Below are 25,096 nucleotides of genomic sequence, written 5' to 3' on the forward strand. Positions count from 1 at the left end.
ACACTTCTGTTTCCGTCTTCTACGATCATTTTGTTTCTCCGTTTTGACGCAATTAACAAATAGATAGCGTATATGTTGGTAAGGACCTAACATATACCAAAAACGGCTCTAATCGACAGTATTTTATAAACTCTGCCTTAAGGTGGAGGCTCTTCCCTGGATAAAATTGTAATCAACTTATAAATAATACAATTGTAAGTTTATTAGGCTGCTTTACCCTTTATATATATATATATATATATATATATATATATATATATATATATATATATATATATATATGTATATATATATATATATATATATATATTTTTACTGTTTCTTCACTTGCTATTCGCTGTTTGGTTGACCTTCCGAAGATTGGTGAGACAAATTATACAAATGAAAAGTAAACAGAGAGGAGAAACTACTAGCAGACAATTTTATTTCTTATGAGATAAAGTTAACTGCATTATTTTTTAGACAAATTATAGAAACATTCTTAAAGTTTTGCAATTTGCACTTATATCCCAAAAGTTCTAATTTTTTCAATTAGACTTCGAAAGTTACAAATTGATTGCAATGTGCCCCAACCGATGTTTTAACATGGTTAATGTCGGAGCAGAAAATTATTAAGTTAGCTTCTCATTTTAAAATGCAATTTAGAAGAAAAAATACCTAAAACTTTACTGATCCATAGTTCCTACCTACCATTTTTCTTCCCCCATTCTAGCCAAGCACTAGAGCTATCTCTCGCCTTTCCTCCTCCACTTTGTTCGGGCATATGATATAGACTCTCTCAGCCCGATTAAGTTCTCCTCCATCTCCATTTACTCTCATTTCCTCCCTATCTATTTCAACTCCGACCCTCTCATTCCCCACTAACTGTCGCCCTTCTTGCTACCTTCCTTCCACTCCTTTTATCTACGTGCCTGAGGTGGAAGTCATGCCCCACCGATGTGTCAGCGTGCTCAAGTCAGAAGCTATCCCCAAAACCCTTAAATAGGCAAGAGGATTCTAAGATTATGTGTATTTTTATTTGAACACTGCTAAGTATGTCGTTTAGTTGGTTTGAATATATGATGCTGTAAAAAAAAAATAGCTTTGGGAGGTAGAAAAGCCCTATATTCATTGTACTCTTCTAACTATTAAGAATATACAAGAACCATAGTTTCTACAACAGAGTATTGCCTCCATCCTCTAGAATGTGAAAGGTTCATGAGGTGGGATTATCCCTCAAACATTGTATAATCTAGGTGTCGTATTTCTAAGATTCCTTAGTCAATGTGTTGCTAGTTTAAGTAACATCAATCTACAATGCCATTGGATATTGCAAACATGCACAGATAAGTTAATTTTTGATTCGCATACTTTCCATTTAAGTTACACTTTAAAAAGGTAACACTTCAACCCTAAAATTTTTAAAAAGTTACACTTAGCCTCTCTCCTGACTACTACATCTACAATTGCTTATGAGATAAGGCCCTTCATATTAACCATCCCATCCCACTTTGCACTGCTCCATTTCAATACTAACAAACCTCTTGTGACCATTCAGAAAGAAATTAGGCACCATGTCAAACATTTTTTTCTTAATCTATAGCCAAGATCTCATTCTCTAGATTCCTATTTTTCTGCATCAACTTGCAAATCACCTATCTAGAGCATGGTGAGGTTGGAGGATTTTGCCATTAAAGAAAACCACATCCTCTTCTTACTTGCATTACCATATTCAAAAGATTTGTAAGAGCTCTTGCTCCGAAAATCAGTTAAAAACTATATCATTTTCTTACCTCGTACATGGAGCACCCATAAAACTGCTATCTAGGATTGGTTGTGGTCCATGATCTTCAATGGAGCCCTCAGCCTACAGTTACAAAAAATGGAAAAGAGATACGGAAACTTTCATCGGACTTTGGACAGAATTCATGCTTAAAGCTATAATGATTTTTAGGTTCTTCTCTTCTCCCTCCGCTCTTTCTGCCCTTCGCTCTATCTTCTTCTCTCTCTTAATCGGATTCAATTGGATTGGGAAGCCTCTGTTCAGAAAGAAAAAAAGAAACTGAAGGAGTCACATGATCGCCACATGATCTCCTTCCGTTCTTGCCAAAATATATTACTTCTTTTAATCCAGTCAACAAGGGTAATATTAGCATTTCATGTCTGAAGTTATCTCATGTGATAATCATGTGTTTATGGATCTTGACAGAGATGGACAATTGGGGCATATCGCAACTAATTCGTAAGTTTTGAGATTTATTTGAAAAAATATAATTTTTGGAATATAAGTATAATGGCAAAAAATTGAAGGGGGTGTTTAAAATATTGACCTATTTATCCTATTATTTTAAATATTAACCTATTTATTTGACATCATTTTTATTTTCATATTTTAAAAATTATATTTTTTGAAATTTATCTTAAATAAAAAATATAATTGGTATTATGAATTATTTTTAATAATATAAATATGATGATGGTGGTTGATATGGTGATAGCGGCAAAGATAATAGAAGTTGTAGCGGTAGTGATGATGGTAACGACAACATTGGTGTGGGCACCAATGCAATATGGTAATGATGATTTTGATGATGGTGGTGGTATGATAGAGGTCATAATGACAGTGGTAATGCGGTAGTGGTGGTGGGGGTTAGCGGCTACAACTATTATGGTGTTGTTGGCGGTAGCAATAATTTTGATGGGGATGATAGCAGTTTGTGATGATAGTGGTATTGAAAACGATGACGACAATAATGATTATAGTGGTAGAGACAACAACAGAAGCAGTGGCGATTGCATTAGTGGTAGTGAAGATGATTATAATAGTAGTAACAGTAATAGCAATATCAATAGAGATAGTGTCGATGGTAGTAGTAAAAGACATGAGTTCCTTATTTTTCAAAACAATAAAAGTAAGAATTTCTTATGTACATTTTTTTTTAAAATAACAAAATTATTTTTTAAAAAATAAAAAACAGCAATAATTTTTTTACTCTATTTTTCTATGATTTTTTTTCAAAATAAAATTAAAAAATAAAAGTGGTGCCAAAGTATCTCATTTATTTTCTATTAGAATCTCTCCACTTTTGGAGAGAAGAAATGTGCACTTCTCTCCATCTCTCTCTCTCTCTATATTTTTTCCCCCTTTCGGTTCCTTCTCTTATTTTCTTAACCAGTCTAAAGAAACTCGATTCCTTTGCTCGTTCTCTCTTATCTTCCATCCATTTCTTTCAGTCATATTAAACAAGGTGTTAACTGCCCATAAAAAACTTAAGTTGATCCAGACAACCCACTCTGATCTAGCTCACAAAATCTCTATTGGTCAAAGTACCAACCCAAGTCCAATTGCTCCCAGATCCACACGAAGAGTTTTGCAAGGGAAATGAAATGAACGTTCTTACATCAATAGGTGGCTATTCTCAGCCATATTTCTATACTTTTCACGAAGCACCAAAAAGTCAAAGACATAAGATGCATCAATGATGATTATCATTGTAATGTCCGGGCCCACAACCTACTAGGCCCAATAAGAAATAGGCCCAGTTAAGGGTTGGGCCCAAATTTCACTGTAGCCAGCATAATTATTATCAGGAATAAAAAAAAAAAAAACGAAGGGATAAGACCGACAGGGAGGGGTTACCGCACCCCCTGCTGGCAGCCGATGCCGGCGCGCCGAAGACAAGGGGGGGCGGCGGCCAGTCCCGAAGTATGGAGGAAAGGAGAGGATGGGACCTCTCAGAGGGGGGTTTCATCCTCTAAACAAATATTTAAGCCTCTGCCGGCAACCCCAAATCACAGACTTCCTAAACTTTGAACGAGAGAGAGAGCCGAAGCCCTGGAGCCTAAGGCCAAGGAGCCCTGAAGCTCTGAGAAAGGGGGGACTACCAGGGAGGAAGCACTGCCCGACTACACCCGGCTAAAACCAGGTATGGACCCCCTGTTAATAAAATGTTAAAGCATGGAGAAACCCTCTGTGGAGGATTCTCCCCTCTGTTTCAAGCATGAAACAGAGAGGAGGAGACCGGCAGAAGGGAAAAGGGTCACGGGCCGGACCCATAGACCTCGGACCGGCCTGAGAATGGCCGCGGCCCAAGACCAGGCCCGATGACCACTCGGGCCGAGCCGCCTGCAGGGCACCGCAGCCTCGGCTGCGGCTACCCTAGGGCTCGGGGGGCAGCCCCGGGCCGCCGGTCAGGCCAAGCCGGCAACCGGCGTGGCCACAAGGCCGCCAGCCCCGGACGGACCACCGCCTCCTCTCCGGCAAGAGGTGGTGGTGCCGGAGGGAAGGACCAAAGAAAAGAAAAAGAAAAAAGAAAGAAAAGAAGAAAAAGAAGAGGGGAGCCTACCGGTGTTTCGACCCTGGATCCGGCGCGGTGACCTTGGCCGCAGTCGTGGTCGCAGCATCGACGGCCGGAGGCCCTTCCTCCCCTCCCTCGGGCACGGTGAGCTCGACCGCCACCTTCCTTGGTCGCGGCGAGTTCGACTGCAGCCATGGTCGCGGTGGTGGGTTTCTTTCCCCACCATAGTGGGAACGAGGGAGCCGTCGGCTCCGACCACGGGCTCAGCCGGGGACGCCGTGGGCTCGGCCTCGGGCATCGGCCGCAGGTACCGCCGGCCGTGGCTCGGCCCCTCCGGAGAGCACCTTCCTCCCTTCGCAGGAGAAGAAAGGGGGAAGGAAAAGAGGGATCGGGAGAAGGGAAGAAAGAAAGAGAGAGAGAGAGAGAGAGAGGAAAAGAGAGGGAGTGACCGAGAGGGGGGGAAGGCCACAGATCTAGCCGGAGGAGAGGGCCGGGAGGCATGGGCTTCGGTGGAGACGAAGGAGAAAAGAGAGGAAAGAGAGGAGAGAGAGGAGAGCGGGAGATGAAGAGGCGGAAGCCTCTGGAAGGGGGGAGAAAAACCCTGATAACGGGTTCGCGGGTCGGATCCGAATCCGAACCCGCAACCCGTTAAGCCCAAAGAAAAAGAAAAAGAAAAAGAAAAAGAAAAAGAAAAAGAAAAAGAGAAAAGAAAAAAAAAAGGGGAAAGGGTTTAGCCAAATTTGACTAAACCCGAGCCCAATCAAATTGGGCTAAGTCTGGACAAGCCAGACTATAAATTTAACCAAAATTAAACCCAAATTAAACTTGGGATTAAGCCTAATGACCAATTAGAAGGCCAATTAAACCATAAGGACCCAATCAAGGCTCCAATATGAACACATTAGACTTGGGCTAAATTTCGGGTAGAATCCAAACAAGTAAAAGGAAATAATATGCTCATTATAATGTGATTTTAGGTGACTTAGGATCCGTCACCAGGACGTAAGAAACTTGGGAGAAAACGAATCACTGTAAGTAACCTGTCCTAATCCTGTTATGGATCATGTTATGTTATTAATGTTTCCTAAGCATTTATTTTAAGTATATGTGTTTCATACATGATATGTTACAATGCATAAGTAACTTTAATGATCCCAGAAGCTATGGCTATGTATGCAACATGATGATACTGATATTATAATCATGCATGTAAGTTTATAAAGTCTTAGCTAGCCCAGAGGCACTATAATGGGCTCAAAGATGCTACTGAGAATGACTGAGCCGCCAGTGGCTGAATAGTAACTGAGCTGCCCCGCCAGTGGCTGAATAGTAACTGAGCTGCCCCGCCAGTGGCTGAATAGTAACTGAGCCTGCCCCGCCAGTGGCTGAATTGGAATTGGGCCTGCCCCGCCAGTGGCTGAATAGTAACTGAGCTTGCCCCGCCAGTGGCTGAATAGTAACTGAGCTGGCCCCGCCAGTGGCCGAGTCTGACTTCGCAGTAGCATCCGAGAGTAAAAGGACCACGGCATGCCGGGGGGGCACGGTTTCATATGCATATAATATGAAAATTTTGTGATTTGCACTACTGCTTTGTTTAAACTGCATACTTATTATGCCAGGATGATTATTAGATAAACATGCATGTCAGCTTCTCAAAACCCTGATTTACATGTTTAGTCTACTGGTTGATCCGGTAGGATTATGCAGGATTACTTACTGAGCCGTGTAGCTCACATCTGTTTATGTTTCGTTTTCTTTCAGATCCTCACCAGTGATCGCGATCAGATATGTTTTTATTTTGTTACAGAGCTTCGTATTTTTGGAGAAGCTTATATACTTCTGTACATTTGAATAGCATAGAAGTTCTGTATTTTTGGTTTCAAACTTAAAGGTTGTACTGCAAACTTTTAATATATATATAAGGATGAATCCTTTTTGGCTACCTGTTACCCCTGTATGAGGCTGCGTGCTACTGTGGGCGATAGCCGGCAATAGCACGGCCGTGTCACGGATCCGGATCCGGGGCGTGACATCTAGTGGTATCAGAGCCTTAGGTTAAACAATAGAATAACCATAAAATGCCTAAGGAAAGGGGTAGTTAAGAATGTCACCGTCATAGAAAATGATATAATCTGCTAGTTTATCATAATCTCACTGTAAAAAAATTTTTTGACTGCTAGGCGATCATTAGGAAGATATGGACGACGACCGGAGACCACCCTCCCCGGAGCCCAGTGAGCGGTCAGTTTCCCCGGATACTCCACGGTCTGCAGCGGGTCAAGCCGGCCTAGCCGGAGTGTATCAGCTCATGGCACAAGTGCTGCAACAGCAGCAGATGATGCAGCTGGCCGCTATGCCATCAGCAGACTCCTGCTATGAGAGGTTTCGCCGACTGAACCCCCCGACCTTTGAGGGTGGGTCTGACCCTATGGCGGCAGAAACATGGATCCGGGAGATAGAAAAGATGTTCCGAGCCCTCCACTTTCCTGATGAGGTGACAGTCCGGCTGGCGACCTCTGTGCTGACAGGAAACGCCGAATACTGGTGGACGGCCATGGAGACGGCTTATGCCGTTGACAGACTCACCTGGAGGGACTTTAAGAGGATGTTTTACAATCAATACTTTCCGGACTCAGTGCACCTGGCGAAGCAGAATGAGTTTTTGACACTAACCCAGACTGACCAGATGTCCGTTCTGGAGTACGCCAATAAATTTAACGAACTGGGACGATTTTGCCCCCAGTTCATGGAGGATGAGAGAAGTAAGGTGAACCGGTTTGAGCAGGGATTGAGGTACGGGATTCGGTCCCGAATATCCTCCCATTTATTGTCAAGCTACAAAGATGTACTGGACCGAGCCTTGAAGGTTGAGGCTGACCTGATACGGTCCGGGAGAGAGAGGGAGGACCTGAAGAGGACCCGGTCATCAGGAGCACCGAGTAGTGGGGCTGGAGGCAGCAAGGGGTCTGTGCCCAAGAAGAGACAGAGCAGAGGCTGCCCCACATGTGGCGGAAACCACAGGGGTACCTGCATGAAGAAGACCGGAGCTTGTTATTCTTGCGGGCAGACAGGACACATCGCCCGCAACTGCCCTAGCCGAAAGAAGGACGAGCCCAGACATACTGCACCAGAGGACCAGAGATCGAGGGGTAACCCTCGGGTTTTCGCACTGACTCGACAGGATGCCAGTGCTAGCGATCAAGTGGTGACAGGTACACTTCTGGTCAACTTGGTTCCTGCCCTCATTCTATTTGATTCTGGTTCTACGCATTCTTTCGTGTCGGTTAGCTTTTCCAGACAATTACATAGCACATCTGAGAAATTAGTGGAACCATGGCATGTTGCTACACCCCTTCAGAAAACCGCAATTGTTGACACTAAATATAAAGATTGCATAATTCAGATAGGGGAAAAAGAATTAGAGACAAATCTTTTACAGCTTGACATGCAAGACTTTGATATTATCTTGGGCATGGACTGGATGTCACAGTATCACGCCCACATTGATTGTTACCACAAGAGGGTGGTATTTCGGATACCTGGGGAGCAAGAATTTTTCTTTCAGGGCGATATACCCCTTCAAGATGCTCCTACACTACACTTTATTTCTGCCTTGAAAGCTGGAAAGGCTGTGAGAAAAGGGTGTATGGCCTATCTGGCCTGTGTAATGGATACCCAGAAAGAGACCAAACTGGAAGATATTCTAGTAGTCAGAGAATATCCGGATGTCTTCCCGGAGGAATTACCAGGATTACCCCCAGACCGAGAGATCGAATTCACAATCGACCTCGCACCAGGAGAGGGGCCAGTCTCCAAGGCTCCTTACCGGATGGCCCCTGCTGAGTTAAGGGAATTGAAGGTACAACTACAAGAACTCCTGGATAAAAAGTTCATCCAGCCCAGTGCGTCGCCATGGGGAGCTCCTGTCCTATTTGTGAAAAAGAAAGACGGGAGTATGCGGCTATGCATCGATTACCGGGAATTGAACAAGATAACCATAAAGAACAAATATCCCCTACCTCGGATCGATGACCTGTTTGATCAGCTGCAAGGCGCCCAAGTCTTCTCCAAGATAGATTTGAGGTCAGGCTACCATCAGCTGAAGATCAAATCTGAGGATGTGCCAAAAACTGCATTTCGAACCAGGTATGGGCATTATGAATTTCTGGTTATGCCTTTTGGACTGACCAATGCCCCGGCTGCATTTATGGACTTGATGAACAGAGTCTTTAAACAATATTTGGATCAGTTCGTGATAGTTTTTATAGATGACATTTTGATATACTCAAAGAGCCGGAAGGAACATGAAGACTATTTGAGAGTGGTGCTACAAATCCTTCGAGAGAAGAGGCTGTACGCCAAGCTGAACAAATGTGAGTTCTGGCTGGACAGTGTGGCGTTCCTCGGCCATATAATCTCCAAGGAAGGAGTGTAAGTGGACCCCAAGAAGATAGAAGCGGTGGTGGATTGGCCTCGTCCCACCAACGCCAAGAAAATAAGAAGCTTTTTGGGATTAGCCGGGTATTACCGGCGATTTGCGGAAGGGTTCTCCAAAATAGCTACCCCCTTGACCCAGTTGACTAAGAAACGGGCCAAGTTTATCTGGGACGGCAAGTGTGAGAGGAGCTTCCAGGAGCTTAAACAAAGGTTAGTTTCTACCCCAATTTTGACATTACCGTCCTTAACTGGAGAATTTACCATCTACAGTGATGCTTCCAAGAACGGGCTAGGCTGTGTGCTGATGCAAGATGGCAAGGTGGTAGCCTATGCCTCGAGACAGCTGAAACCCTATGAACAGAACTACCCGACACATGACCTAGAGTTGGCCGCAGTAGTGTTCGCCTTGAAACTTTGGAGACATTATTTGTATGGCGAACACTGTGATGTGTACACCGACCACAAGAGCCTGAAGTATATATTCACCCAGAAGGAATTGAATATGAGGCAAAGAAGGTGGTTGGAACTCTTGAAGGATTATGACCTGAGTATTAAATACCACCCAGAAAAGGCCAACGTGGTGGCGGATGCCCTAAGCAGAAAGTCAGTTATAAGCTCCGCCGCTTTACTCACCACTCAACCATAGATTCAGAAGGATCTCGATAAAATGCAGGTTGAGGTGGTTACCCAAACTACAAAAATTTTGCTGGCCGCCTTGAGTATACAACCAACCTTGATCGATAGAATAAAGGTTGCCCAGCAGTCTGATGAGCACATTTGCCAGCTCAAGGATGAAGTGGAGAAAGGGTTGCGACCCGAACTCCAAATGCACCCAGATGGCACTCTAAGGTTTGGCCACCGACTGTGTGTACCGGCAAATGTTGACCTAAAAAGGGAAATCATGGAAGAAGCCCACCAATCCCGTTTCTCTATTCATCCAGGCAGTACTAAAATGTACCGGGACCTTCGGGAACATTACTGGTGGAAAGGGATGAAGAGAGAAATAGCTGAGTTTGTGGCCCGATGCTTGACCTGTCAGCTAGTAAAAGCAGAGCACCAGAGGCCAGCAGGGTTGCTGGAACCAATAGAAATTCCTGAATGGAAGTGGGAGCACATCACGATGGATTTTGTTACAGGACTCCCCAAAACGGTGAGAAAGAATGATGCAGTGTGGGTGATTGTTGATCGCCTTACAAAATCAGCTCATTTTCTGCCATTCAGAATTGGTACTCCTTTAGACAAGCTGGCCCAATTATACATCGATGAGATTGTACGCCTGCACGGAGTACCAGTGAGTATCATTTCTGATCGTGACCCCCGATTCGTGTCCAGATTCTGGAAAAGCTTTCAGAAGGCCATGGGTACCGGACTGAGGCTCAGTACAGCATACCACCCCCAGACTGACGGCCAGTCAGAGCGGACAATCCAAACTCTGGAAGACATGCTGAGGGCTTGCACTGTGGACCTAGGTGGAAACTGGGATAGTCACATACCACTGGTGGAATTTGCTTATAACAATAGCTACCATTCCAGTATCCAGATGGCCCCATACGAAGCTCTCTATGGGAGAAGATGCCGATCCCCCTTACACTGGGATGATGTCGGGGAGCGGAAAATGCTAGGCCCCGAACTGGCCCAGCACACCAGAGACAAGGTACTACTAATTAAGCAAAGGCTTCAGGCTGCCCAGGATAGACAGAAAAGATGGGCTGACAGAGGAAGAAGGGCCTTGGAATTTTTGGAGGGGAACTTTGTCTTCCTAAAAATTTCACCTTCAAAGGGTATTACCCGATTCGGAAGACACGGCAAATTAAGTCCTCGCTACATTGGCCCATTTGAGGTTCTTGCTAGAATAGGCAAAGTTGCCTACAAATTGGCCCTACCTTCAGAGCTATCAGGCGTACACAACGTCTTTCACGTCTCTTTGTTACGGAGGTACGTTCCGGATCCCAGCCATGTGGTACCACATGAGCCTCTGCAATTAAATAAAGATTTAACCTATGAGGAGGCTCCCCTGCGCATCATAGACAGAAAAGAGCAAATTCTCCGAAGGCGCACCATTCCCTATGTTAAAGTCCAGTGGACCAACCACACTGAAAGGGAAGCTACCTGGGAATTGGAGGAAGAGATGCGACAACGCTACCCTCAGCTCTTCGAGAACCGAGGTATGTTTAATTTCGAGGACGAAATTTATTTAAGGGGGAAAGGATGTAATGTCCGGGCCCACAACCTACTAGGCCCAATAAGAAATAGGCCCAGTTAAGGGTTGGGCCCAAATTTCACTGTAGCCAGCATAATTATTATCAGGAATTAAAAAAAAAAAAAACGAAGGGATAAGACCGACAGGGAGGGGTTACCGCACCCCCTGCTGGCAGCCGATGCCGGCGCGCCGGAGACAAGGGGGGGCGGCGGCCAGTCCCGAAGTATGGAGGAAAGGAGAGGATGGGACCTCTCAGAGGGGGGTTTCATCCTCTAAACAAATATTTAAGCCTCTGCCGGCAACCCCAAATCACAGACTCCCTAAACTTTGAACGAGAGAGAGAGCCGAAGCCCTGGAGCCTAAGGCCAAGGAGCCCTGAAGCTCTGAGAAAGGGGGGACTACCAGGGAGGAAGCACTGCCCGACTACACCCGGCTAAAACCAGGTATGGACCCCCTGTTAATAAAATATTAAAGCATGGAGAAACCCTCTGTGGAGGATTCTCCCCTCTGTTTCAAGCATGAAACAGAGAGGAGGAGACCGGCAGAAGGGAAAAGGGTCACGGGCCGGACCCATAGACCTCGGACCGGCCTGAGAATGGCCGCGGCCCAAGACCAGGCCCGATGACCACTCGGGCCGAGCCGCCTGCAGGGCACCGCAGCCTCGGCTGCGGCTACCCTAGGGCTCGGGGGGCAGCCCCGGGCCGCCGGTCAGGCCGAGCCGGCAACCGGCGTGGCCACAAGGCCGCCAGCCCCGGACGGACCACCGCCTCCTCTCCGGCAAGAGGTGGTGGTGCCGGAGGGAAGGACCAAAGAAAAGAAAAAGAAAAAAGAAAGAAAAGAAGAAAAAGAAGAGGGGAGCCTACCGGTGTTTCGACCCTGGATCCGGCGCGGTGACCTTGGCCGCAGTCGTGGTCGCAGCATCGACGGCCGGAGGCCCTTCCTCCCCTCCCTCGGGCACGATGAGCTCGACCGCCACCTTCCTTGGTCGCGGCGAGTTCGACCGCAGCCATGGTCGCGGTGGTGGGTTTCTTTCCCCACCATAGTGGGAACGAGGGAGCCGTCGGCTCCGACCACGGGCTCAGCCGGGGACGCCGTGGGCTCGGCCTCGGGCATCGGCCGCAGGTACCGCCGGCCGTGGCTCGGCCCCTCCGGAGAGCACCTTCCTCCCTTCGCAGGAGAAGAAAGGGGGAAGGAAAAGAGGGATCGGGAGAAGGGAAGAAAGAAAGAGAGAGAGAGAGAGAGGAAAAGAGAGGGAGTGACCGAGAGGGGGGGAAGGCCACAGATCTAGCCGGAGGAGAGGGCCGGGAGGCATGGGCTTCGGTGGAGACGAAGGAGAAAAGAGAGGAGAGAGAGGAGAGCGGGAGATGAAGAGGCGGAAGCCTCTGGAAGGGGGGAGAAAAACCCTGATAACGGGTTCGCGGGTCGGATCCGAATCCGAACCCGCAACCCGTTAAGCCCAAAGAAAAAGAAAAAGAAAAAGAAAAAGAAAAAGAGAAAAGAAAAAAAAAAAAGGGGAAAGGGTTTAGCCAAATTTGACTAAACCCGAGCCCAATCAAATTGGGCTAAGTCTGGACAAGCCAGACTATAAATTTAACCAAAATTAAACCTAAATTAAACTTGGGATTAAGCCTAATGACCAATTAGAAGGCCAATTAAACCATATGGACCCAATCAAGGCTCCAATATGAACACATTAGACTTGGGCTAAATTTCGGGTAGAATCCAAACAAGTAAAAGGAAATAATATGCTCATTATAATGTGATTTTAGGTGACTCAGGATCCGTCACCAGGACGTAAGAAACTTGGGAGAAAACGAATCACTGTAAGTAACCTGTCCTAATCCTGTTATGGATCATGTTATGTTATTAATGTTTCCTAAGCATTTATTTTAAGTATATATGTTTCATACATGATATGTTACAATGCATAAGTAACTTTAATGATCCCAGAAGCTATGGCTATGTATGCAACATGATGATACTGATATTATAATCATGCATGTAAGTTTATAAAGTCTTAGCTAGCCCAGAGGCACTATAATGGGCTCAAAGATGCTACTGAGAATGACTGAGCCGCCAGTGGCTGAATAGTAACTGAGCTGCCCCGCCAGTGGCTGAATAGTAACTGAGCTGCCCCGCCAGTGGCTGAATAGTAACTGAGCCTGCTCCGCCAGTGGCTGAATTGGAATTGGGCCTGCCCCGCCAGTGGCTGAATAGTAACTGAGCTTGCCCCGCCAGTGGCTGAATAGTAACTGAGCTGGCCCCGCCAGTGGCCGAGTCTGACTTCGCAGTAGCATCCGAGAGTAAAAGGACCACGGCATGCCGGGGGGGCACGGTTTCATATGCATATAATATGAAAATTTTGTGATTTGCACTACTGCTTTGTTTAAACTGCATACTTATTATGCCAGGATGATTATTAGATAAACATGCATGTCAGCTTCTCAAAACCCTGATTTACATGTTTAGTCTACTGGTTGATCCGGTAGGATTATGCAGGATTACTTACTGAGCCGTGTAGCTCACATCTGTTTATGTTTCGTTTTCTTTCGGATCCTCACCAGTGATCGCGATCAGATATGTTTTTATTTTGTTACAGAGCTTCGTATTTTTGGAGAAGCTTATATACTTCTGTACATTTGAATAGCATAGAAGTTATGTATTTTTGGTTTCAAACTTAAAGGTTGTACTGCAAACTTTTAATATATATATAAGGATGAATCCTTTTTGGCTACCTGTTACCCCTGTATGAGGCTGCGTGCTACTGTGGGCGATAGCCGGCAATAGCACGGCCGTGTCACGGATCCGGATCCGGGGCGTAACATCTAGTGGTATCAGAGCCTTAGGTTAAACAATAGAATAACCATAAAATGCCTAAGGAAAGGGGTAGTTAAGAATGTCACCGTCATAGAAAATGATATAATCTGCTAGTTTATCATAATCTCACTGTAAAAAAATTTTTTGACTGCTAGGCGATCATTAGGAAGATATGGACGACGACCGGAGACCACCCTCCCCGGAGCCCAGTGAGCGGTCAGTTTCCCCGGATACTCCACGGTCTGCAGCGGGTCAAGCCGGCCTAGCCGGAGTGTATCAGCTCATGGCACAAGTGCTGCAACAGCAGCAGATGATGCAGCTGGCCGCTATGCCATCAGCAGACTCCTGCTATGAGAGGTTTCGCCGACTGAACCCCCCGACCTTTGAGGGTGGGTCTGACCCTATGGCGGCAGAAACATGGATCCGGGAGATAGAAAAGATGTTCCGAGCCCTCCACTTTCCTGATGAGGTGACAGTCCGGCTGGCGACCTCTGTGCTGACAGGAAACGCCGAATACTGGTGGACGGCCATGGAGACGGCTTATGCCGTTGACAGACTCACCTGGAGGGACTTTAAGAGGATGTTTTACAATCAATACTTTCCGGACTCAGTGCACCTGGCGAAGCAGAATGAGTTTTTGACACTAACCCAGACTGACCAGATGTCCGTTCTGGAGTACGCCAATAAATTTAACGAACTGGGACGATTTTGCCCCCAGTTCATGGAGGATGAGAGAAGTAAGGTGAACCGGTTTGAGCAGGGATTGAGGTACGGGATTCGGTCCCGAATATCCTCCCATTTATTGTCAAGCTACAAAGATGTACTGGACCGAGCCTTGAAGGTTGAGGCTGACCTGATACGGTCCGGGAGAGAGAGGGAGGACCTGAAGAGGACCCGGTCATCAGGAGCACCGAGTAGTGGGGCTGGAGGCAGCAAGGGGTCTGTGCCCAAGAAGAGACAGAGCAGAGGCTGCCCCACCTGTGGCGGAAACCACAGGGGTACCTGCATGAAGAAGACCGGAGCTTGTTATTCTTGCGGGCAGACAGGACACATCGCCCGCAACTGCCCTAGCCGAAAGAAGGACGAGCCCAGACATACTGCACCAGAGGACCAGAGATCGAGGGGTAACCCTCGGGTTTTCGCACTGACTCGACAGGATGCCAGTGCTAGCGATCAAGTGGTGACAGGTACACTTCTGGTCAACTTGGTTCCTGCCCTCATTCTATTTGATTCTGGTTCTACGCATTCTTTCGTGTCGGTTAGCTTTTCCAGACAATTACATAGCACATCTGAGAAATTAGTGGAACCATGGCATGTTGCTACACCCCTTCAGAAAACCGCAATTGTTGACACTAAATATAAAGATTGCATAATTCAGATAGGGAAAAAAGAATTAGAGACAAATCTTTTACAGCTTGACATGCAAGACTTTGATATTATCTTGGGCATGGACTGGATGTCACAGTATCACGCCCACATTGATTGTTACCACAAGAGGGTGGTATTTCGGATACCTGGGGAGCAAGAATTTTTCTTTCAGGGCGATATACCCCTTCAAGATGCTCCTACACTACACTTTATTTCTGCCTTGAAAGCTGGAAAGGCTGTGAGAAAAGGGTGTATGGCCTATCTGGCCTGTGTAATGGATACCCAGAAAGAGACCAAACTGGAAGATATTCTAGTAGTCAGAGAATATCCGGATGTCTTCCCGGAGGAATTACCAGGATTACCCCCAGACCGAGAGATCGAATTCACAATCGACCTCGCACCAGGAGAGGGGCCAGTCTCCAAGGCTCCTTACCGGATGGCCCCTGCTGAGTTAAGGGAATTGAAGGTACAACTACAAGAACTCCTGGATAAAAAGTTCATCCAGCCCAGTGCGTCGCCATGGGGAGCTCCTGTCCTATTTGTGAAAAAGAAAGACGGGAGTATGCGGCTATGCATCGATTACCGGGAATTGAACAAGATAACCATAAAGAACAAATATCCCCTACCTCGGATCGATGACCTGTTTGATCAGCTGCAAGGCGCCCAAGTCTTCTCCAAGATAGATTTGAGGTCAGGCTACTATCAGCTGAAGATCAAATCTGAGGATGTGCCAAAAACTGCATTTCGAACCAGGTATGGGCATTATGAATTTCTGGTTATGCTTTTTGGACTGACCAATGCCCCGGCTGCATTTATGGACTTGATGAACAGAGTCTTTAAACAATATTTGGATCAGTTCGTGATAGTTTTTATAGATGACATTTTGATATACTCAAAGAGCCGGAAGGAACATGAAGACCATTTGAGGGTGGTGCTACAAATCCTTCGAGAGAAGAGGCTGTACGCCAAGCTGAACAAATGTGAGTTCTGGCTGGACAGTGTGGCGTTCCTCGGCCATATAATCTCCAAGGAAGGAGTGTAAGTGGACCCCAAGAAGATAGAAGCGGTGGTGGATTGGCCTCGTCCCACCAACGCCAAGAAAATAAGAAGCTTTTTGGGATTAGCCGGGTATTACCGGCGATTTGCGGAAGGGTTCTCCAAAATAGCTACCCCCTTGACCCAGTTGACTAAGAAACGGGCCAAGTTTATCTGGGACGGCAAGTGTGAGAGGAGCTTCCAGGAGCTTAAACAAAGGTTAGTTTCTACCCCAATTTTGACATTACCGTCCTTAACTGGAGAATTTACCATCTACAGTGATGCTTCCAAGAACGGGCTAGGCTGTGTGCTGATGCAAGATGGCAAGGTGGTAGCCTATGCCTCGAGACAGCTGAAACCCTATGAACAGAACTACCCGACACATGACCTAGAGTTGGCCGCAGTAGTGTTCGCCTTGAAACTTTGGAGACATTATTTGTATGGCGAACACTGTGATGTGTACACCGACCACAAGAGCCTGAAGTATATATTCACCCAGAAGGAATTGAATATGAGGCAAAGAAGGTGGTTGGAACTCTTGAAGGATTATGACCTGAGTATTAAATACCACCCAGGAAAGGCCAACGTGGTGGCGGATGCCCTAAGCAGAAAGTCAGTTATAAGCTCCGCCGCTTTACTCACCACTCAACCATAGATTCAGAAGGATCTCGATAAAATGCAGGTTGAGGTGGTTACCCAAACTACAAAAATTTTGCTGGCCGCCTTGAGTATACAACCAACCTTGATCGATAGAATAAAGGTTGCCCAGCAGTCTGATGAGCACATTTGCCAGCTCAAGGATGAAGTGGAGAAAGGGTTGCGACCCGAACTCCAAATGCACCCAGATGGCACTCTAAGGTTTGGCCACCGACTGTGTGTACCGGCAAATGTTGACCTAAAAAGGGAAATCATGGAAGAAGCCCACCAATCCCGTTTCTCTATTCATCCAGGCAGTACTAAAATGTACCGGGACCTTCGGGAACATTACTGGTGGAAAGGGATGAAGAGAGAAATAGCTGAGTTTGTGGCCCGATGCTTGACCTGTCAGCTAGTAAAAGCAGAGCACCAGAGGCCAGCAGGGTTGCTGGAACCAATAGAAATTCCTGAATGGAAGTGGGAGCACATCACGATGGATTTTGTTACAGGACTCCCCAAAACGGTGAGAAAGAATGATGCAGTGTGGGTGATTGTTGATCGCCTTACAAAATCAGCTCATTTTCTGCCATTCAGAATTGGTACTCCTTTAGACAAGCTGGCCCAATTATACATCGATGAGATTGTACGCCTGCACGGAGTACCAGTGAGTATCATTTCTGATCGTGACCCCCGATTCGTGTCCAGATTCTGGAAAAGCTTTCAGAAGGCCATGGGTACCGGACTGAGGCTCAGTACAGCATACCACCCCCAGACTGACGGCCAGTCAGAGCGGACAATCCAAACTCTGGAAGACATGCTGAGGGCTTGCACTGTGGACCTAGGTGGAAACTGGGATAGTCACATACCACTGGTGGAATTTGCTTATAACAATAGCTACCATTCCAGTATCCAGATGGCCCCATACGAAGCTCTCTATGGGAGAAGATGCCGATCCCCCTTACACTGGGATGATGTCGGGGAGCGGAAAATGCTAGGCCCCGAACTGGCCCAGCACACCAGAGACAAGGTACTACTAATTAAGCAAAGGCTTTAGGCTGCCCAGGATAGACAGAAAAGATGGGCTGACAGAGGAAGAAGGGCCTTGGAATTTTTGGAGGGGAACTTTGTCTTCCTAAAAATTTCACCTTCAAAGGGTATTACCCGATTCGGAAGACACGGCAAATTAAGTCCTCGCTACATTGGCCCATTTGAGGTTCTTGCTAGAATAGGCAAAGTTGCCTACAAATTGGCCCTACCTTCAGAGCTATCAGGCGTACACAACGTCTTTCACGTCTCTTTGTTACGGAGGTACGTTCCGGATCCCAGCCATGTGGTACCACATGAGCCTCTGCAATTAAATAAAGATTTAACCTATGAGGAGGCTCCCCTGCGCATCATAGACAGAAAAGAGCAAATTCTCCGAAGGCGCACCATTCCCTATGTTAAAGTCCAGTGGACCAACCACACTGAAAGGGAAGCTACCTGGGAATTGGAGGAAGAGATGCGACAACGCTACCCTCAGCTCTTCGAGAACCGAGGTATGTTTAATTTCGAGGACGAAATTTATTTAAGGGGGAAAGGATGTAATGTCCGGGCCCACAACCTACTAGGCCCAATAAGAAATAGGCCCAGTTAAGGGTTGGGCCCAAATTTCACTGTAGCCAGCATAATTATTATCAGGAATTAAAAAAAAAAAACGAAGGGATAAGACCGACAGGGAGGGGTTACCGCACCCCCTGCTGGCAGCCGATGCCGGCGCGCCGGAGACAAGGGGGGCGGCGGCCAGTCCCGAAGTATGGAGGAAAGGAGAGGATGGGACCTCTCAGAGGGGGGTTTCATCCTCTAAACAAATATTTAAGCCTCTGCCGGCAACCCCAAATCACAGACTCCCTAAACTTTGAACGAGAGAGAGAGCCGAAGCCCTGGAGCCTAAGGCCAAGGAGCCCTGAAGCTCTAAGAAAGGGGGGACTACCAGGGAGGAAGCACTGCCCGACTACACCCGGCTAAAACCAGGTATGGACCCCCTGTTAATAAAATGTTAAAGCATGGAGAAACCCTCTGTGGAGGATTCTCCCCTCTGTTTCAAGCATGAAACAGAGAGGAGGAGACCGGCAGAAGGGAAAAGGGTCACGGGCCGGACCCATAGACCTCGGACCGGCCTGAGAATGGCCGCGGCCCAAGACCAGGCCCGATGACCACTCGGGCCGAGCCGCCTGCAGGGCACCGCAGCCTCGGCTGCGGCTACCCTAGGGCTCGGGGGGCAGCCCCGGGCCGCCGGTCAGGCCGAGCCGGCAACCGGCGTGGCCACAAGGCCGCCAGCCCCGGACGGACCACCGCCTCCTCTCCGGCAAGAGGTGGTGGTGCCGGAGGGAAGGACCAAAGAAAAGAAAAAGAAAAAAGAAAGAAAAGAAGAAAAAGAAGAGGGGAGCCTACCGGTGTTTCGACCCTGGATCCGGCGCGGTGACCTTGGCCGCAGTCGTGGTCGCAGCATCGACGGCCGGAGGCCCTTCCTCCCCTCCCTCGGGCACGGTGAGCTCGACCGCCACCTTCCTTGGTCGCGGCGAGTTCGACCGCAGCCATGGTCGCGGTGGTGGGTTTCTTTCCCCACCATAGTGGGAACGAGGGAGCCGTCGGCTCCGACCACGGGCTCAGCCGGGGACGCCGTGGGCTCGGCCTCGGGCATCGGCCGCAGGTACCGCCGGCCGTGGCTCGGCCCCTCCGGAGAGCACCTTCCTCCCTTCGCAGGAGAAGAAAGGGGGAAGGAAAAGAGGGATCGGGAGAAGGGAAGAAAGAAAGAGAGAGAGAGAGAGAGAGAAAAAGAGAGGGAGTGACCGAGAGGGGGGGAAGGCCACAGATCTAGCCGGAGGAGAGGGCCGGGAGGCATGGGCTTCGGTGGAGACGAAGGAGAAAAGAGAGGAGAGAGAGGAGAGCGGGAGATGAAGAGGCGGAAGCCTCTGGAAGGGGGGAGAAAAACCCTGATAACGGGTTCGCGGGTCGGATCCGAATCCGAACCCGCAACCCGTTAAGCCCAAAGAAAAAGAAAAAGAAAAAGAAAAAGAAAAGAAAAAGAAAAAGAGAAAAGAAAAAAAAAAGGGGAAAGGGTTTAGCCAAATTTGACTAAACCCGAGCCCAATCAAATTGGGCTAAGTCTGGACAAGCCAGACTATAAATTTAACCAAAATTAAACCCAAATTAAACTTGGGATTAAGCCTAATGACCAATTAGAAGGCCAATTAAACCATATGGACCCAATCAAGGCTCCAATATGAACACATTAGACTTGGGCTAAATTTCGGGTAGAATCCAAACAAGTAAAAGGAAATAATATGCTCATTATAATGTGATTTTAGGTGACTCAGGATCCGTCACCAGGACGTAAGAAACTTGGGAGAAAACGAATCACTGTAAGTAACCTGTCCTAATCCTGTTATGGATCATGTTATGTTATTAATGTTTCCTAAGCATTTATTTTAAGTATATATGTTTCATACATGATATGTTACAATGCATAAGTAACTTTAATGATCCCAGAAGCTATGGCTATGTATGCAACATGATGATACTGATATTATAATCATGCATGTAAGTTTATAAAGTCTTAGCTAGCCCAGAGGCACTATAATGGGCTCAAAGATGCTACTGAGAATGACTGAGCCGCCAGTGGCTGAATAGTAACTGAGCTGCCCCGCCAGTGGCTGAATAGTAACTGAGCTGCCCCGCCAGTGGCTGAATAGTAACTGAGCCTGCTCCGCCAGTGGCTGAATTGGAATTGGGCCTGCCCCGCCAGTGGCTGAATAGTAACTGAGCTTGCCCCGCCAGTGGCTGAATAGTAACTGAGCTTGCCTCGCCAGTGGCCGAGTCTGACTTCGCAGTAGCATCCGAGAGTAAAAGGACCACGGCATGCCGGGGGGCACGGTTTCATATGCATATAATATGAAAATTTTGTGATTTGCACTACTGCTTTGTTTAAACTGCATACTTATTATGCCAGGATGATTATTAGATAAACATGCATGTCAGCTTCTCAAAACCCTGATTTACATGTTTAGTCTACTGGTTGATCCGGTAGGATTATGCAGGATTACTTACTGAGCCGTGTAGCTCACATCTGTTTATGTTTTGTTTTCTTTCAGATCCTCACCAGTGATCGCGATCAGATATGTTTTTATTTTGTTACAGAGCTTCGTATTTTTGGAGAAGCTTATATACTTTTGTACATTTGAATAGCATAGAAGTTCTGTATTTTTGGTTTCAAACTTGAAGGTTGTACTGCAAACTTTTAATATATATATAAGGATGAATCCTTTTTGGCTACCTGTTACCCCTGTATGAGGCTGCGTGCTACTGTGGGCGATAGCCGGCAATAGCACGGCCGTGTCACGGATCCGGATCCGGGGCGTGACAATCATCATACACAATTACTTATAATTATTTCACAAACAATTTATGAACAATTCTTAAAAGTCTTATGGTTGTAACAAATGCTGAACAACTCAATCACCATGGAACAGTTTGGTGAAAAAGGCCAATGACAAATTTATGATACTTCTAATTAGAATAGCCATTGGAAAAAATTATGATTCTTCACCCTTTCCTCACAATACATTAGAGATTTCATGATAAATTTATGAAACAAATATCTGCAAAAAAGGAAGATAATAGAGAGTTCAATGTATTTCATTATTCATTTTTCAGGCCACTTCATTTTGTGCATTCATGGTGAGGGATGAGCAAGGGCAGTTGAAAGAAATCCATCAAAGGGATATTTGAACTGAGAGCATTGGGGAGGAGCCTCTACATTACCCATAAAGCATGTAGCTTGCTCTGCGTAACCTGATTGTACCCTATCATACTTAATCATCAATCACATTTTGACCTAATCCGATCCATCTCAACCCAAATTTTGACCCAATCCGATCCATCTTGATTCAACCGAGTGCTAAGGTGCTCTCAGAAAATAGACACTAAGGACCTTGCAAAGTCAGTTTCATTTGGATTATTTTTATATTGAGAGTTAGACAACCATGACAAAATAGTTCTAAAAGACATAAGCATGATAAGATGAAATCTTTGCTCTTAGGGCTCGTTTGGTTCGCGGGAAAAGAAGGGAAAAAATGTGGTCAATGAAAAAGTAATGAGATGCCTCTTGTTTGGTTGGAGTTTTCAAAGAAGAGAGATGAAAAAGTTGTATTCGCATGAGAATATAATTCCCACATTTCATGAGAAAGTCTTTTCCATGAGAAATATATCACTCCATCTTTATTTTTTTCAAAAAAGATCCTTTAGCATTAAAAATACATTAAAGATCTAATTTTTATTAAAGTTATAATAGGAATTACACATAACTTTTTCAGAAAAGTGGATGGTCAACCAAACATAAGCACTTTAGAAATCTGTCACTTTTCCATGTTTAACCAAACGTGCCAAAAGTGCATTCTCAGGCATTTTCTTCCTAGGAATCTTTTTTCTACAAATCATATTTATAGGAGGAAAAATGCTTCCTCTAGGGCACCAATCAAGTTACCTAGCGTGCAGCTCACGTTTCCACCTTTCAAAATGCAGCAGAACTCTTTACGAATAGCTGCTCGACACGTGGACGGACCCTTCCAGCACGATATCCATATTCCATTATTCCATACCTCCACTGGCGTGGAAAGAAAGGGAAAGAGGCGATGGCGGTCATAACGGCGACCCTAACGGCGGTGGGCCCGCCGCCAATCCCCGCCCAAAACCCCCTCTCCGGCCGTCGGATCGCGTTCAGCACCCCGCTAACCTACGCCGGGCGTCTCGCCCGCCTCATCGAGCTCCGCGGCGCCGCCCCGCTTCCCGTCCCCACCGTCGCCGTCGAGCCCACCCCCCACACCGTCGCCGCCGTCGAACCCTACCTCTGCGGCGGAACCCTAGACACCTTCGCCGCCCTTGCCTTCACCTCTCGCACCGGCATCGCTGCCTTCGCCCTCGCCCTCGCCGCTGGCGGTCCACCGCCACTCGCCGATGCTGAGGAGCCCTTCACGGTCGCCGCTCTCGGCAAAGATGCCGAGCTTCTCCACGAGGGCGGGTTCCTCTCCCGGCTTTGCCGGAACACTAGCCGGATTAAGGTTCTTGTGCCGGAGATCGCTTCCCCGGCGGGTCTGGTGGCGGCGCTAGGTGACGGGTTGGGGAGAAGGGTCCTGTGCCCGGTGCCGACCGTCGTCGACCTGGAGGAGCCGCCGGTGATCCCGAATTTCGTCGTGGATCTGGAGGCGGCGGGGTGGATTCCGGTGAGGGTTCCGGCGTACGAGACTCGTTGGGCGGGGCCCGGGTGCGCGGAAGGTTTGATGAAGTTGAAGGGACCATTGGATGCGATGGTGTTCACGAGCTCCGCGGAGGTGGAGGGGCTGATGAAGGGGTTGGAGGCGGCAGGGTGGGATTGGGGGAAGGTGAGACGGCGGTGGCCGGAGATGCTGGTCGGTGCGCACGGGCCGGTGACGGCCAAAGGGGTGGAGAGGTTCGGGGTTCGTGTGGATGTCGTGAGCTCGAGGTTTAGTAGCTTTGATGGAATCCTGGAAGCTCTTGCTTCAAAGTTGCAGGCTTCTACTGTAGAAAGATGAGATTGAGTTTAGTTAGCATCTGGCTGGTTATTTGATTCTTATCGCGAAGAACTTCATTGCACGAACCTTCATGCAAGACTGACTTAAATTTGGTAGATATCTGCTTGAACTTGTTTGGTCCTAATGATTTGTAACCTTATTTGCCTGAATCTTTTTTCTTTCTCTTTCTTTCTTTCTTTGTTTTTTTTGATAAGGTTGTACTTTACATTATGGACTAATGGCTCACACCAAATATATGAGGAAGTGCTTGGCAGTTTATTGATGAAGTGCTATTGGTTTCTGATCAAATTATATAGTTATATCATCGAGCTTTACCATGAATATTCTTATGATGCTTTCAATAGGGGGTGTTTGGTGGTGATGTTGGTTTCTTTGAAGATTTATCTTATTTTGGTCGTCTGAAGTTTGGATTTGATGAATTCAGCATCTCCTTTGTTTCCAGGGCTACCTGTCATGCTTTTTGCTAAATGACATGAAAAATGGTTTCGTCAAATTATTTCAACCCTAGCTGTATGTCTTCTTGACACCATTCATGCTGAGGTTTTTCAGTGTCATTGCTAGCTAATGTTTTCTTCCCTGAATAGCACCATCATTAAATATTCTCGAATGTTTTTCATGTTTTTGCTGCCTTAAGTTTTCAGATAATCTTCATGTATGCCTATTTTACTTGTTAAGTTTTGGGTTTATAATACATTAACTTTTATGCCATTTGTGGACAGAACTAAAAGGATCTTTAAATTGAATGAAAAATAATATTTATATTATTATAAGTTTTAGGAAGAAGAATTGTTACAACAAGAAATTTTGATTTGCAGACCTCACAGGAGATTTTAAAATCTTAGCTAATTGTTGTGCAGATCTCTCAAGACATGAATTGAAATGCTCTCATTGGAAGCCAAGAAACCAAACTGTGAGTCATCGTAACACAGTTATGACTGCACAAAGGTTGAACTTTGTGTATAAAGCAGGCCCAAGCTAAATGGGTTGAGGGCTGTTGGTTTCAGTGTTTAGAAAAGTTAGTCTGGTTATTCAGAAACAGACTTCAGTTGATGTGAAATAGTATGGTTTCCTGGATCTATGATGGCAGAAGGCTTTCCCTGCTCCACAGATTATAACATATGAATGCCCAAGATCTCTCTTATTGATGGCAAATTGAATCCTGCAAGATGGTCCCTCCAGTTTTCCTCTTGGTAGCATATTAGGATGCTTTTCTTAGGGAAGGGCATGTGCAGTTGAGAAGTACATATGTTATAAGATTGTTTCTGATAGTATGAAGAACAGAGGTTAAATAATTTTGGAAGATGCAATTTGTACAACTAATTGTAAATGATGTGTTAATTTTGTGAAAGATCGTGTAAGTACCTTTTAATGTTTCTATTCCTTTTTAAGCAAAATGTTTCTAGTCTTTTTGTTCCTTTAATAACTCAGCTTGTAGTCAAGACACCTTTCTGAAATTTGTACATTTGTTTTTATTTTAGCTTAGTGAAGGGTGATGCAATAAACTATGAAATATTTCATATCTAGTATGTAGCATTCACTTGTTCAGCCATTTGCCTTCCCCAGATATAAGAAAAATTGATGTTGTGTTTCTGTACAACACACTGTTACTTCAGAGATTATGGGCAATACAGGTTTGCCCTGAATGGCATGAAAATCTTATGACTTAATTTATGCTTATAGATCCAAGGACACCTAACTTGAAGAACAAGGTGCATGGTATCATGACAAGCTCATTT

The 25,096-nt window shown here is 46.3% G+C and overlaps 1 protein-coding gene across 1 annotated transcript; it reads left to right on the forward strand.

Annotated features, from left to right (window-relative positions):
- Positions 1-22,400: 22,400 nt before the first annotated feature.
- On the forward strand, positions 22,401-24,783 carry LOC103713881. The gene is made up of 2 exons (XM_008800933.4): positions 22,401-23,452; positions 24,218-24,783. The coding sequence occupies exon 1, from the start codon at positions 22,443-22,445 to the stop codon at positions 23,358-23,360; it is 918 nt and encodes a 305-aa protein (XP_008799155.2). The 5' UTR covers positions 22,401-22,442; the 3' UTR covers positions 23,361-23,452; positions 24,218-24,783.
- Positions 24,784-25,096: the final 313 nt, after the last annotated feature.

This window comes from Phoenix dactylifera, chromosome 11, assembly GCF_009389715.1.
Source record: "Phoenix dactylifera cultivar Barhee BC4 chromosome 11, palm_55x_up_171113_PBpolish2nd_filt_p, whole genome shotgun sequence".
NCBI lineage: Eukaryota > Viridiplantae > Streptophyta > Magnoliopsida > Arecales > Arecaceae > Phoenix > Phoenix dactylifera.